The sequence below is a fragment of the Coregonus clupeaformis genome, unplaced genomic scaffold (genome assembly GCF_020615455.1).
Source record: "Coregonus clupeaformis isolate EN_2021a unplaced genomic scaffold, ASM2061545v1 scaf0716, whole genome shotgun sequence".
In the NCBI taxonomy this organism is placed as follows: domain Eukaryota; kingdom Metazoa; phylum Chordata; class Actinopteri; order Salmoniformes; family Salmonidae; genus Coregonus; species Coregonus clupeaformis.
Window position 1 is genome coordinate 120,001 of NW_025534171.1, and position 16,381 is coordinate 136,381.

Consider the following 16,381-nt stretch of genomic DNA (forward strand, 5'->3'; position numbering starts at 1 on the left):
TGTACAAAAATTATTGCATTTAATTGGATAGGCTAATGAAACACTTATTTTTTTACAACCTGTTACCCTTCACACAAAGAGGCCAACTCTGTGTCTGGTTGGTTGCCAGGGGATAGAAGGTGGGGATTTGGGTTAGAGGGTCTCTGTTTTCTGTTATGTCACATGACATGAGGAGGGTCCAATAGGAGAGTTCAGGAGAGTTTTGATTATGCTTCCAAAAAAAAAGAGGGTATAGATTCTAGAACACTGCAGTAGAATCAAAAGGGTATAGATTCTAGAACACTGCAGTAGAATCAAAAGGGTATAGATTCTAGAACACTGCAGTAGAACCAAAAGGGTATAGATTCTAGAACACTGTCACGATCGTCGAAAGGAGTAGACCAATGCGCAGCGTGGAATGCGAACATACTTTAATATTCACCACACGAACAAAAACAACAAAACGATACGTGAAGTCCTTGGTAACAAACACTAACCATACACGGAACAAGATACCACACCACACAAATGCCAAACGACTACCTAAGTATGGTTCCCAATCAGAGACAACAAGCAACAGCTGATTCACGTTGCCTCTGATTGAGAACCACCCCGGCCAACATAGAAACTAACACCCTGGCTCAACATTAAAGAGTCCCCAGAGCCAGGGCGTGACAAACACTGCAGTAGAACCAAAAGGGTATAGATTCTAGAACACTGCAGTAGAACCAAAAGGGTATAGATTCTAGAACACTGCAGTAGAACCAAAAGGGTATAGATTCTAGAACACTGCAGTAGACTGCAAAAGGTATAGATTATATGCTATAGAACACCTCCACTGCACAACCATGGCTCTGATGTTTCCCGTTATATTACATGAAAAGAGACAGGCATAGGATCCAGGAGGATAGTCCAGAAGCATATATAGAACATACCAGTCTCTATACGATTGAACACCTCTGCAGTAGTATCAGGGTCCAGGTAGATTCTATACTGCAGTGGAATCAGGGTCCAGGTAGATTATATTCTACAGTAGAATCAGTGTCCAGGTAGATTCTATACTGCAGTAGAATCAGGGTCCAGGTAGATTCTATACTGCAGTAGAATCAGGGTCCAGGTAGATTCTATACTGCAGTAGAATCAGTGTCCAGGTAGATTCTATACTGCAGTAGAATCAGGGTCCAGGTAGATTCCATTCTACAGTAGAATCAGTGTCCAGGTAGATTCTATACTGCAGTAGAATCAGGGTCCAGGTAGATTCTATACTGCAGTAGAATCAGTGTCCAGGTAGATTCTATACTGCAGTAGAATCAGGGTCCAGGTAGATTCCATTCTACAGTAGAATCAGAGTCCAGGTAGATTCTATACTGCAGTAGATTCAGGGTCCAGGTAGATTCTATTCTACAGTAGAATCAGGGTCCAGGTAGATTCTATTCTACAGTAGAATCAGGGTCCAGGTAGATTATATACTGCAGTGGAATCAGGGTCCAGGTAGATTCTATTCTACAGTAGATTCAGGGTCCAGGTAGATTCTATACTGCAGTAGAATCAGGGTCCAGGTAGATTCTATTCTACAGTAGAATCAGGGTCCAGGTAGATTATATACTGCAGTAGAATCAGGGTCCAGGTAGATTCTATACTGCAGTAGAATCAGGGTCCAGGTAGATTCTATTCTACAGTAGAATCAGGGTCCAGGTAGATTATATACTGCAGTAGAATCTGGGTCCAGGTAGATTCTATTCTACAGTAGAATCAGGGTCCAGGTAGATTCTATACTGCAGTAGAATCAGGGTCCAGGTAGATTCTATACTGCAGAATCAGGGTCCAGGTAGATTCTATTCTACAGTAGAATCAGGGTCCAGGTAGATTATATACTGCAGTAGAATCAGGGTCCAGGTAGATTCTATACTGCAGTAGAATCAGGGTCCAGGTAGATTCTATACTGCAGTAGAATCAGGGTCCAGGTAGATTATATACTGCAGTAGAATCAGGGTCCAGGTATAGGTCCTCCCTATAGGCTGTCTCATCGTTGTCGGTGTCGTCTGCAAACTTAATGATGGTGTTGGAGTCGTGCCTGGCCATGCAGTCATGGGTGAACAGGGAATACAGGAGGGGACTGAGCACGCACCCCTGAGGGGCCCCCGTGTTGAGGATTAGTGTGGCAGATGTGTTGTTACCTACCCTTACCACCTGGGGTGGCCCGTCAGGAAGTCCAGGATCCAGTTGCAGAGGGAGGTGTTTAGTCCCAGGGTCCTTAGCTTAGTGATGGGCTTTGAGGGCACTATGGTGTTGAACGCTGAGCTGTAGTCAATGAATAGCATTCTCACATAGGTGTTCCTTTTGTCCAGGTGGGAAAGGGCAGTGTGGAGTGCACTAGAGATTGCATCATCTGTGGATCTGTTGGGGCGGAATGCAAATTGGAGTGGGTCTAGAGTTTCTGGGATAATGGTGTTGATGTGAGCCATGACCAGCCTTTCAAAGCACTTCATGGCTACAGACGTGAGTGCTACGGGTCAATAGTCATTTAGGTGGTTACCTTAGTGTTCTTGGGCACAGGGAAAATGGTGGTCTGCTTGAAACATGTTGGTATTACAGACTCAGTCAGGGACAGGTAGAGAATGTAAGTGAAGACACTTGCCAGTTGGTCAGTGCGTGCTCGGAGTTCACGTCCTGGTAATCTGTCTGGCCCTGTGGCCTTGTGAATGTTGACCTGTTTAAAGGTCTTACTCACATCGGCTACGGAGAGCGTGATCACACAGTCGTCCGGAACAGCTGATGCTCTCATGCATGCTTCAGTGTTGCTTGCCTGGAAGCGAGAATATAAGTAATTTAGCTCGTCTGGTAGGCTCGTGTCACTGGGCAGCTCGTGGCTGTGCTTCTCTTTGTAGTCTGTAATAGTTTGCAAGCCCTGTCACATCCGACAAGCATCAGAGCCGGTGTAGTACGATTCAATCTTAGTCCTGTATTGACTCTTTGCCGGTTTGATGGTTCGTCGGAGGGCATAGCGGGATTTCTTATAAGCGTCCGGGTTAGAGTCCCGCTCCTTGAAAGCGGCAGCTCTACCCTTTAGCTCAGTGCGGATGTTGCCTGTAATCCATGGCTTCTGGTTGGGGTATGTACGTATGGTCACTGTGGGGACGACGTCATCAATGCACTTATTGATGAAGTCAGTGACTGATGTGGTGTACTCCTCAATGCCATCGGAAGAATCCCGGAACATATTCCAGTCTGTGCTAGCAAAACAGTCCTGTAGCTTAGCATCTGCGTCATCTGACCACTTTTTTATTGGCCAAGTCACTGGTGCTTCCTGCTTTAGTTTTTGATTGTAAGCAGGAATCAGGAGAATAGATTATTGGCAGATTTGCCAAATTGAGGGCGAGGGAGAACTTTGTACGGATCTCTGTGTGTGGAGTAAAGGTGGTCTAGAGTTTATTTTCCTCTGGTTGCACATTTAACATGCTGGTAGAAATGAGGTAAAACGGATTTAAGTTTCCCTGCATTAAAGTCCCCGGCCACTAGGAGCGCTGCCTCTGGATGAGCGTTTTCTGTTTGCTTATGGCCTTATAAAGCTCATTGAGTGCGGTCTTAGTGCCAGCATTGGTTTGTGGTGGTAAATAGACAGTTACAAAAAATATAGATGAAAACTCTCTTGGTAAATAGTGTGGTCTACAGCTTATCATGAGATACTCTACCTCAGGCGAGCAAAACCTTGATACTTCCTTAATATTAGATTTTGTGCACCAGCTGTTGTTTACAAATATACACAGACCGCCACCCCTTGTCTTACCGGAGGCAGCTGTTCTATCTTACCAATCCGCCAGCTGTATGTTATCCATGTCGTTGTTCAGCCATGACTTGGTGAAACATAAGATATTACAGCTTTTAATGTCCCGGTGGATATCCATGATCTTAGTTCGTCTATTTTGTTATCCAATGATTGTACGTTGGCCAATAGGACTGATGGTAGAGGCAGATTACCCACTCGCCGTCAGATCCTTACAAGGCACCCCGACCTACGTCCACGATATCTCCGTCTTTTTATCATGCGAATGACGGGGATTTGGGCCTTGTCGGGTGTCTGAAGAAAATCCTTCGCGTCCGACTCGTTAAATAAAAAATCTTCGTCCAGTACGAGGTGAGTAATCGCTGTCCTGATATCCAGAAGCTCTTTTTGGTCATAAGAGACAGTGGCAGAAACATTATGTACAAAATAAGTTACAATTGCACAATTGGTTAGGAGCCCGTAAAACGGCAGCCATCTCCTCTGGCGCTTCTCTGAGACTAGTTTGCGTGGTACCTGGAGCAAAACAATACATCACCCTTGCGTTTTCGTTCGAGCTGGTAAGCAGAAAAATAACTAAGCTAACTAGCTTTTTGTTGGACTTTACAAGACTAGTCTGTATAAGACTGGTTTGCGTGGTCAGCGTAGTGGCGTGAAGATATTGAGATATAGTTCCATTTCTCTGACAGTTAGCGACTCGTTAGCAACAGACTTATTTTGAGCACATAAAGGCTTCATAATTCATAAAGGTCATGTTAACTGACTGATATTATCTCACAGAACAAAACCTATAAGATCTCCAAAGCCTGTGTTGACCTCAGACCTTATATCCCAAAACCCCATTATTTCCCCCCTTCATTTCTCCCATAGCAACGGCCAACGAACCAGAGGTAGAAAATGCTGACTCATTTCAGCTTTTTAGGACTACAGTCGTGGTCAAAAGTTTTGAGAATGACAAAAGTATTGGTTTTCACAAAGTTTGCTGCTTCAGTATTTTTAGATATTTTTGTCAGATGTTACTATAATATAATAATAATATGCCATTTAGCAGACGCTTTTATCCAAAGCGACTTACAGTCATGCGTGCATACATTTTTTTTAAACATTTTTTTTGTGTATGGGTGGTCCCGGGGATCGAACCCACTACCTTGGCGTTACAAGCGCCGTGCTCTACCAGCTGAGCTACAGAGGACCACTATGGTATACTGAAGTATAGTTACAAGCATTCCATAAGTGTCAAAGGCTTTTATTGACAATTACATTAAGTTTATGCAAAGAGTCAACATTTGCAGTGTTGACCCTTCTTTTTCAAGACCTCTGCAATCTGCCCTGGCATGCTGTCAATTAACTTCTGGGCCACATCCTGACTGATGGCAGCCCATTCTTGCATAATCAATGCTTGGAGTTTGTCAGAATTTGTGGGTTTTTGTTTGTCCACCCACCTCTTGAGGATTGACCACAAGTTCTCAATGGGATTAAGGTCTGGGGAGTTTCCTGGCCATGGACCCAAAATGTTGATGTTTTGTTCCCCGAGCCACTTAGTTATCACTTTCGCCTCATGGCAAGGTTCTCCATCATGCTGGAAAAGGCATTGTTCATCACCAAACTGTTCTTGGATGGTTGGGATAGGTTGCTCTCGGAGGATGTGTTGATACCATTCTTTATTCATGGCTGTGTTCTTAGGCAAAATTGTGAGTGAGCCCACTCCCTTGGCTGAGAAGCAACCCCACACATGAATGGTCTCAGGATGCTTTACTGTTGGTATGACACAGGACTGATGGTAGTGCTCACCTTGTCTTCTCCGGACAAGCTTTTTTCCCTGATGCCCCAAACAATCGGAAAGGGGATTCATCAGAGAAAATGACTTTACCCCAGTCCTCAGCAGTCCAATTGCCCTGTACCTTTTGCAGAATATCAGTCTGTCCCTGATGTTTTTCCTGGAGAGAAGTGGCTTCCTCGCTGCCCTTCTTGACACCAGGCCATCCTCCAAAAGTCTTCGCCTCACTGTGCGTGCAGATGCACTCACACCTGCCTGCTGCCATTCCTGAGCAAGCTCTGCACTGGTGGTGCCCCGATCCCGCAGCTGAATCAACTTTAGGGGACGGTCCTGGTGCTTGCTGGACTTTCTTGGGCGCCCTGATGCCTTCTTTACAACAATTGAACCTCTCTCCTTGAAGTTCTTGATGATCCGATAAATGGTTGATTTAGGTACAATCTTACTAGCAGCAATATCCTTGCCTGTGAAGCCCTTTTTGTGCAAAGCAATGATGACGGCACATGTTTCCTTGCAGGTAACCATGGTTAACAGAGGAAGAACAATGATTTCAAGCACCACCCTCCTTTTAAAGCTTCCAGTCTGTTATTCTAACTCAATCAGCATGACAGAGTGATCTCCAGCCTTGTCCTCGTCAACACTCTCACCTGTGTTAACGAGAGAATCACTTACATGATGTCAGCTGGTCCTTTGTGGCAGGGGCTGAAATGCAGGGAAATGTTTTTGGGGGATTAAGTTCATTTTCGTGGCAAAGAGGGACTTTGCAATTAATTGCAATTCATCTGATCACTCTTCATAATATTCTGGAGTATATGCAAATTGCCATCATAAAAACTGAGGCAGCAGACTTTGTGAAAATTAATATTTGTGTAATTCTCAAAACGTTTGACCACGACTGTACAAGCTGGCGAGCTCTATAAGATAGAATATAATATCTAAAGAGCTGATGGTCTCATCATGTCCTGTAGGGGGGACCTCTATCTTTAATAATGGGAACGTCTCTACAGTCTGAACCAGTCATTTGCATGATGTATTCAGATCATCAGTGTCCCTCCCACTTCACTGACATGTTCAATATGGTGAAACCTGCCGTGGTCTACTGATTGTCATCTATTCATCTATGTGACACTCCTCTTTTATTCTATACATTGATACCAGACTCTTTCCAGCACTCTCACATATAACGTGATCAAACATGTTCACATTTCTCTTCACTGTTACTGTCTTACTGCTCTGTGCTGCAGGTACAGTTTCATAATGTTTCATTTATTTAACCAGGAAAGTTAAGAACAAAATACTTATTTACAATGACGGTCAACTATAGTTATAGATATTGATGTTTCCAAGCATACGTTCACTTCACCTGAGTCTTGCTGTATTCATGTTTAACTGTATCTAACTCTATTGATTTCATCCTCACTGTATCCTTACAGGTCTTGTTGAGGGGAGTGAAGTCACTCAGACACCCACCATACTCTGGGGACTGAAAGACAGTGATGCTCAGATGAACTGCAGTCACACTAAGGGAGCTGGCTACAACCAGATGTACTGGTATAGACAGCGTCCAGGAGAGGGAATGAAGCAGGTAGTCTTCACAAGTAGTTATAGCAAACCAGACTATGGAGCCTTCGGTGAAGACAAATATCCAACTGTTAAGACAGCTGCTGAGAGTGGATCTTTCACAGTGAAGAAGGTGGAGGCAGGAGACAGCGGCATGTACTTCTGTGCTGTGAGTGAACACAGTGATACAGACGACAAGCACAGCTGCACAAAAACCCCAGAGTTTCAATAGGATGGAATATAATATGTAAAGAGATGGTCTCATCACGTACTGTAGGGGGACCTCTAACTCTAGTTCTTCTAATGTCTGATGGTTTCATTGTCATGATCATGTAATCAGTCATGTTCACAGTGAGGTCCTATGAGCAAGCTTTACAGTACAGGCTTCCTGACACTCCCTCTAACACTCTCATATCCACCACCCTAAAGGAAACAGGATACTACAACATCAGCCCCTCTCCTTTCACCTCAGAGCTTCATCCAGGAGACACTCATATCACTCCTCCACTGAGGCTTCCTCATCATCATCGTCTTCCTCAGCATCTTCATCATCATCATCTTCTCCTTCATCATCATGTTCAGAGTTCTGATTCACCTGGCAGCTCTACCACTCTGGGTGACAGGTATTAAATCACTTACGATGAGAAGCCTAACAAATCTACGAATGTCATCAAACTGAATGAAATATCCTCTCTCTCGCTCCTTCTCTCTCACCTTATCTCCCTCTCTCCTCTCTCTCTCTCTCTCTCTCTCTCTCTCTCTCTCTCTCTCTCTCTCTCTCTCTCTCTCTCTCTCTCTCTCTCTCCACAGGAGAGTCGTTTAGTAGCATGGTTAATCAGAGCCCTGTTGCACTAATAGAAGGACCTGGAAGAAACGTTCAACTCACCTGCAGACATACTATTCCTGACTACCGAATGATACTATGGTACCAACAGTCAGCAGGAGACACAGCTATGAAACTCATTGGTTATGTAAATTACAAGTCAATAAACTTGGAGTCACCACTTGAAAAGCACTTCAATGTGAGTGGAGATGGTGAGAAAGAGGCTTATCTTCATCTCCTGAGTCTGAGAGGACCTGAAGACAGGGCAGTTTATTACTGTGCAGCCAGCCAACACAGTGATGTAGAGTACCTTCTCTCCTCTACATAAACCCTATCTGATAGTAGTATTAGCACACTGTTCAGAACACCTGCATCTGAGGTGTGACTTTGATTCAGTGCCAATGAATAAACACAGATGGATTATGACATAAGCAAGATGATATCTGTCCTAGTACAGTACACTGGTATTTACAGTTTAGTGTCAACACTCATTAACATCAATTATGCAACGTTACAATGTCATATTCCATTACTCCTCCCCTGCATTGATGTGATTCACATGACTACTCTCCCCCCTCTCTCTCTCCCCAACCCCATCTCTCTCTCCCCCCTCTCTCTCTCTCTCTCTTTCTCTCTCTCTCTCTCCCCCATCTCTCTCTCTCTCCCCCTCCCTCCATCTCTCTCTCTCTCCCCTCTCTCTCTTTCCCCAGCCCCCTCTCTCTTTGACTGTATGCCAATTAAATCAAATGAAATTGTATTTGTCACATGCGCCGAATACAACAGGTATTCCTTACAGTGAAATGCTTACCTACAAGCCCTTAACCAACATTGCAGTCCAAGAAATAGAGTTAAGAAAATAATTAAACAAAAGTAAAAAATAAAATAAAAGTAACACAGTAAAATAACAATAATGAGGCTATATACAGGGGGTACCGGTACTGAGTCAATGTGCGGGGGTACAGGTTAGTCAAGGTAATTCATACATGTATGTAGGGGTAAAGTGACTATGCATAGATAATAAACAGCAAGGGTCAATGTAAATACTCTGGGTGGCCATTTGATTAATTGTTCACCAGTCTTATGGCTTGGGGGTAGAAGTTGTTAAGGAGCCTTTTGGTCCTAGACTTGGCGCTCCGGTACCGCTTGCCGTGCGGTAGAAGAGAGAACAGTCTCTGACTTGGGTGACTGGAGTCTTTGACCATTTTGTGGGCCTTCCTCTGACACCGCCTGGTATAGAGGTCCTGGATGGCAGGAAGCTTGACACCAGTGATGTTCTAGGCTGTACACACTACCCTCTGTAGCGCCTTACGGTCGGATGCCAGAAGACAGTGCAGTGTATTACTGTTCTGACCTAAAGACAGTGCAGTGTATTACTGTTCTGACCTGAAGACAGTGCAGTGTTTTACTGTTCTGACCTGAAGACAGTGCAGTGTGTTACTGTTCTGACCTGAAGACAGTGCAGTGTATTACTGTACTGACCTGAAGTCAACACAGTGATGTAGATACCCTTCTCTCTTCTACAAAAACCCCTTCTGATCATTTACTCCCCAACTGCAGTGTATATCAACACCCAGCAGACCTGCTATCCACCGCTGTAGATGTCTGAGCACATGGAGGAAGATGCTATCAAACCTCTATACCAAATAATGTGGTTGATGTTGTTGCTTTGAAGAAACGGTTTGGGTATTTCTTCAAATTACAGCCTATTTCTAGTGTGATTACTGCATAATCTATAACACAGATCAAATCTAAAGACTAATAAAGACAAATACTTTCAATGATGTAGTTACCGGTATGTTCCACAATACACCTTTAAGTTGAACAGGAGACCTGTAGGTGAATAAGGTATCTGCTTGAATATCAACATAAGTTCTGACGTCAAAGTGATGTCATTTCCTTCCCCTCCGGCAGCTCAGTTCAACTCACCGTCTCTATTAACTTATTTCCTCTCACCCCTATGGACTCTGGTCAAACGTAGTGCACTATAAAGGGAATAGGGTGCCATTTGGGATGCAGTATACATTTGACACTCCCACTAGCTGACAACACATCTCTGACTATCTGAAAACCCTTTCTCCTTGTCCATGTGACACTTCTCTCCAGAACCATCAACATGATCACGCTCCTCATACAAGTAGCAACTCTACTACTATGGGTGACAGGTACTAAGTCCCTCATGAAAGATATATTTACTACTGAAATATATTGCTACTGTATATTTCATATTGTCTGTTTTCATCCACAGGGCTGTCACAAACGGACAAAGTTCACCAGACTCCTACTGAAATACTAAAAAGACCTGAAGATAAAGTTCAGCTCAGCTGCAGCCACAATGTTTCAAACTACGATATGATACTGTGGTACCAACAGACAGCCCAAAACACTGCTCTGAAACTCATTGGGTATGTGAGATACACCAGTCCAACGGTGGAAGATTCCTTTAAAGAGCGGTTTAATGTGAGTGGAGATGGTGCAGCTGACAAAATGGCGTATCTACATATTCCTAAACTGAGAGAAGCTGAAGACAGTGCAGTGTATTTCTGTGCTGCTAGTGATGCACAGTGTTTCACTATACGCTCTCTCCTCTACAAAAACCCTCTCTGATCCTCTCATATAATACTGACTACAGCTCTATACACCTGCACCTGTCTTCAACCACTTCAACAACACTTTGCTATGAAGCATTTGATATCAAACAGATGGTAATGATACTGTTATAAGTGGCTCAGGATGGCTGAGTGGTAGAGACCTCAGGATGGCTGAGTGGTAGAGACCTGAAGATGGCTGAGTGGTAGAGACCTGAGGATGGCTGAGTGGTAGAGACCTGAGGGTGGCTGAGTGGTAGAGACTTGAAGATAGCTGAGTGGTAGAGACCTGAGGATGGCTGAGTGGTAGAGACCTGAGGATGGCTGAGTGGTAGAGACCAGAGGATGGCTGAGTGGTAGAGACCTGAGGGTGGCTGAGTGGTAGAGACCTTAAGATGGCTGAGTGGTAGAGACCTGAAGATGGCTGAGTGGTAGAGACCTGAGGATGGCTGAGTGGTAGAGACCTGAGGATGGCTGAGTGGTAGAGACCTGAGGGTGGCTGAGTGGTAGAGACCTTAAGATGGCTGAGTGGTAGAGACCTGAGGATGGCTGAGTGGTAGAGACCTGAGGATGGCTGAGTGGTAGAGACCAGAGGATGGCTGAGTGGTAGAGACCTGAGGGTGGCTGAGTGGTAGAGACCTTAAGATGGCTGAGTGGTAGAGACCTGAAGATGGCTGAGTGGTAGAGACCTGAGGATGGCTGAGTGGTAGAGACCTGAGGATGGCTGAGTGGTAGAGACCTGAGGATGGCTGAGTGGTAGAGACCTCAGGATGGCTGAGTGGTAGAGACCTGAGGATGGCTGAGTGGTAGAGACCTCAGCATGGCTGAGCGGTAGAGACCTCAGGATGGCTGAGTGGTAGAGACCTCAGGATGGCTGAGTGGTAGAGACCTGAAGATGGCTGAGTGGTAGAGACCTGAGGATGGCTGAGTGGTAGAGACCTGAGGATGGCTGAGTGGTAGAGACCTGAGGATGGCTGAGTGGTAGAGACCTGAGGATGGCTGAGTGGTTTGTCATTATGGATTAATGTGTGTAGATTGATGAGGGGAAAAAACAACTTATTCCATTTTAAAATAAGGCTGTAACGTAACAAAATGTGGAAAAAGTCAAGGGATCTGAATACTTTCCGAATACAGTACTTCCATTTATTTTTCAACTGGTACCCTTCAGACAAGTCTTGTGAGGCCTGTGGGCATCCTAGAGCAAAACCAATAGGCTGTACCGACCTCAGTCGAGTCCAAAGACGCTTGTGGGTCTCATCTTTCCATACAGGGCTCATAATAGTTTCTAGGCCAAAACTGTTCGGAAGCTACAGATGATTTTATGAGAAGGCCAATTTCCAGGATGTCTCATGGTCTGACAAACACCGGTCTAGCTCGGTGGATTGAAACGCATCCAATGCAAAGATACCTCCGCTCTCTCTCTCCCGCTACTCTTCCTCTTCTCCTCTTCATATTTAGAAGATGTTATTGCTGTAATGCTTGTCAAAGTTGTTCAGGAGATAGAAGTAGAGATGCCATGTCTGTTGGCGCCATGTAAACCAATGGTCATCTATAAGACATTTATTCATAGATTTTCTTCTTTGTCTAATATACACGTAGTTGCCAGTTTATTAGGTACACCCATCTAGTACCGGGTCGGACCCCACTTTGCCTCCAGAACAGCCTAAATTCTGCGGGTCATGGAATCTTTATTTTTTATTTTTTATTCTGATTTTTCAGAATGTCTCTCTCTAAGTAGGTAAAATAACAGCTATGTACATGTGTCATTGTGTTTGTCTCTGTCTAAGTAGGTAAAATAACAGCTATGTACATGTGTCATTGTGTGTGTCTCTCTCTAAGTAGGTAAAATAACAGCTATGTACATGTGTCATTGTGTGTGTCTCTGTCTAAGTAGGTAAAATAACAGCTATGTACATGTGTCATTGTGTGTGTCTCTCTCTAAGTAGGTAAAATAACAGCTATGTACATGTGTCATTGTGTGTTTCTCTCTCTAAGTAGGTAAAATAACAGCTATGTACATGTGTCATTGTGTGTGTCTCTCTCTAAGTAGGTAAAATAACAGCTATGTACATGTGTCATTGTGTGTGTCTCTCTCTAAGTAGGTAAAATAACAGCTATGTACATGTGTCATTGTGTGTGTCTCTGTCTAAGTAGGTAAAATAACAGCTATGTACATGTGTCATTGTGTGTGTCTCTCTCTAAGTAGGTAAAATAACAGCTATGTACATGTGTCATTGTTTGTGTCTCTGTCTAAGTAGGTAAAATAACAGCTATGTACATGTGTCATTGTTTGTGTCTCTCTCTAAGTAGGTAAAGAACATGTATGACAGCCAGGCACTTACAGTACATTTGCAATATAAGTAGTTAGGCTTTGATAAGGTTTTATGAGCCAATAGTCAACTATTAGGCATGTATTCATTCATCTTTCTACCTTTCTTCTTTATCTAATAAATGTCTTTATTCATTCACAACTAGGATGTTGCTGGTCCCAGTACAGGCAGTGTGGTCCCCTGGTCTTCTGGTACCAGTGCTGAGGGAAAGGATGCTAGGCTTAGCAGAGACAGCTCAGAGGGGAGTGCTGCACTAAACCCCCAGAGTTGATATAATATAACAAGTACAGATGCACTAAACCCCCAGTGTTGATATAATATAACAAGTACAGCTGCACTAAACCCCCAGTGTTGATATAATATAACAAGTACAGCTGCACTAAACCCCCAGTGTTGATATAATATAACAAGTACAGCTGCACTAAACCCCCAGTGTTGATATAATATAACAAGTACAGCTGCACTAAACCCCCAGTGTTGATATAATATAACAAGTACAGCTGCACTAAACCCCCAGTGTTGATATAATATAACAAGTACAGCTGCACTAAACCCCCAGTGTTGATATAATATAACAAGTACAGCTGCACTAAACCCCCAGAGTTGATATAATATAACAAGTACAGCTGCACTAAACCCCCAGTGTTGATATAATATAACAAGTACAGCTGCACTAAACCCCCAGAGTTGATATAATATAACAAGTACAGCTGTACTAAACCCCCAGAGTTGATATAATATAACAAGTACAGCTGCACTAAACCCCCAGTGTTGATATAATATAACAAGTACAGCTGCACTAAACCCCCAGAGTTGATATAATATAACAAGTACAGCTGCACTAAACCCCCAGTGTTGATATAATATAACAAGTACAGCTGCACTAAACCCCCAGAGTTGATATAATACAACAAGTACAGCTGCACTAAACCCCCAGTGCTGATATAATATAACAAGTACAGCTGCACTAAACCCCCAGTGTTGATATAATATAACAAGTACAGCTGCACTAAACCCCCAGAGTTGATATAATATAACAAGTACAGCTGCACTAAACCCCCAGTGTTGATATAATATAACAAGTACAGCTGCACTAAACCCCCAGAGTTGATATAATATAACAAGTACAGCTGCACTAAACCCCCAGTGTTGATATAATACAACAAGTACAGCTGCACTAAACCCCCAGTGTTGATATAATATAACAAGTACAGCTGCACTAAACCCCCAGAGTTGATATATTACAACAAAAACCCTGTTTTATCGTTCGGGAACCAAAAAAATAAGCATCTTCCCCCTGAAGAGATTTGCATTTTCGTTCGAGCTGGTGATCAAAAAGCTAACTAAGCTAACTAGCTTTTTGGTGGACTGTAGAAGACTAGTTTGCGTGGTCAGCGTAGTGACGTGAAAAATGCTGCGACTAATGTGGTAGTTCCATTTCTCTGACAGTTAGCGACTCGTTAGCAACAGACTTATTTTGAGCACATAAAGGCTTCATAATTCATAAAGGTCATGTTAACTGACTGATATTATCTCACAAAACAAAACCTATGAGATCTCCAAAGCCTGTGTTAACCTATCCCAAAACCCCATTATTTCCCCCCTTCATTTCTCCCATAGCAACGGCCAACGAACCAGAGGTAGAAAATGCTGACTCCTTTCAGTTTTTTAGGACTACAAGCTGGCGAGCTCTATAGGATAGAATATAATATCTAAAGAGCTGATGGTCTCATCATGTCCTCTAGGGGGACCTCTATCTTTAATAATGTGAACGTCTCTACAGTCTGAACCAGTCATTTGCATGATGTATTCAGATCATCAGTGTCCCTCCCACTTCACTGACATGTTCAATATGGTGAAACCTGCCGTGGTCTACTGATTGTCATCTATTCATCTATGTGACACTCCTCTTTTATTCTGTACATTGATACCAGACTCTTTCCAGCACTCTCACATATAACGTGATCAAACATGTTCACATTTCTCTTCACTGTTACTGTCTTACTGCTCTGTGCTGCAGGTACAGTTTCATAATGTTTCATTTATTTAACCAGGAAAGTTAAGAACAAAATACTTATTTACAATGACGGCCTTCTATAGTTATAGAAATTGATGTTTCCAAGCATACGTTCACTTCACCTGAGTCTTGATGTATTCAGGTCTAACTGTATCTAACTCTATTGATTTCATTCTCACTGTATCCTTACAGGTCTTGTTGAGGGGAGTGAAGTCACTCAGACACCCACCATACTCTGGGGACTGAAAGACAGTGATGCTCAGATTAACTGCAGTCACACTAAGGGAGCTACCTACTTCCAGATGTACTGGTATAGACAGCGTCCAGGAGAGGGAATGAAGCAGGTAGCCTTCACTTCTCCCAATTCCAAATCTGAGTATTCTGGGGATTTCAGGGAAGACAAATATCCAACTGTTAAGACTGATGCTGAGAGTGGATCTTTCACAGTGAAGAAGGTGGAGGCAGGAGACAGCGGCATGTACTTCTGTGCTGTGTATGATCACAGTGATAGAGACGACAAGCACAGCTGCACAAAAACCCCAGAGTTTCAATAGGATGGAATATAATATGTAAAGAGATGGTCTCATCACGTACTGTAGGGGGACCTCTAACTCTAGTTCTTCTAATGTCTGATTGTTTCATTGTCATGATCATGTAATCAGTCATGTTCACAGTGAGGTCCTATGAGCAAGCTTTACAGTACAGGCTTCCTGACACTCCCTCTAACACTCTCACTATCCACCACCCTAAAGGAAACAGGATACTACAACATCAGCCCCTCTCCTTTCACCTCAGAGCTTCATCCAGGAGACACTCATATCACTCCTCCACTGAGGCTTCCTCATCATCATCGTCTTCCTCAGCATCTTCATCATCATCATCTTCTCCTTCATCATCATGTTCAGAGTTCTGATTCACCTGGCAGCTCTACCACTCTGGGTGACAGGTATTACATCACTTACGATGAGAAGCCTAACAAATCTACTAATGTCATCAAACTGAATAAAATATCCTCTCTCTCACTTCTTCTCTCCCTCTCTCCTCTCTCTCTCTCTCTCTCTCTCTCTCTCTCTCTCTCTCTCTCTCTATCTCTCTCTCTCGCTCCTTCTCTCTCACCTTATCTCCCTCTCCTCTCTCTCTCTCTCCACAGGAGAGTCGTTTAGTAGCATGGTTAATCAGAGCCCTGTTGCACTAATAGAAGGACCTGGAAGAAACCTTCAACTCACCTGCAGCCATGCTATCCCTAACTACTATGTGATTTTATGGTACCAACAATCAGCAGGAGACACTGCTATGAAACTCATTGGTTATGTAAATTACAAGTCAATAAACTTGGAGTCACCACTTGAAAAGCACTTCAATGTGAGTGGAGATGGTGAGAAAGAGGCTTATCTTCATCTCCTGAGTCTGAGAGGACCTGAAGACAGTGCAGTTTATTACTGTGCAGCCAGCCAACACAGTGATGTAGAGTACCTTCTCTCCTCTACATAAACCCTATCTGATAGTAGTATTAGCACACTGCTCAGAACACC

At 43.5% G+C, this 16,381-nt stretch overlaps 1 gene segment (V, D, J or C); it reads left to right on the plus strand.

The window, feature by feature from the left end:
- The first annotated feature begins 6,700 nt into the window (after positions 1–6,700).
- On the plus strand, positions 6,701–7,326 carry LOC123485516. The segment is given in 2 exon segments: positions 6,701–6,778; positions 6,968–7,326. Coding segments are annotated over 2 exon segments (408 nt in total).
- The last annotated feature ends 9,055 nt before the right edge of the window (positions 7,327–16,381 follow it).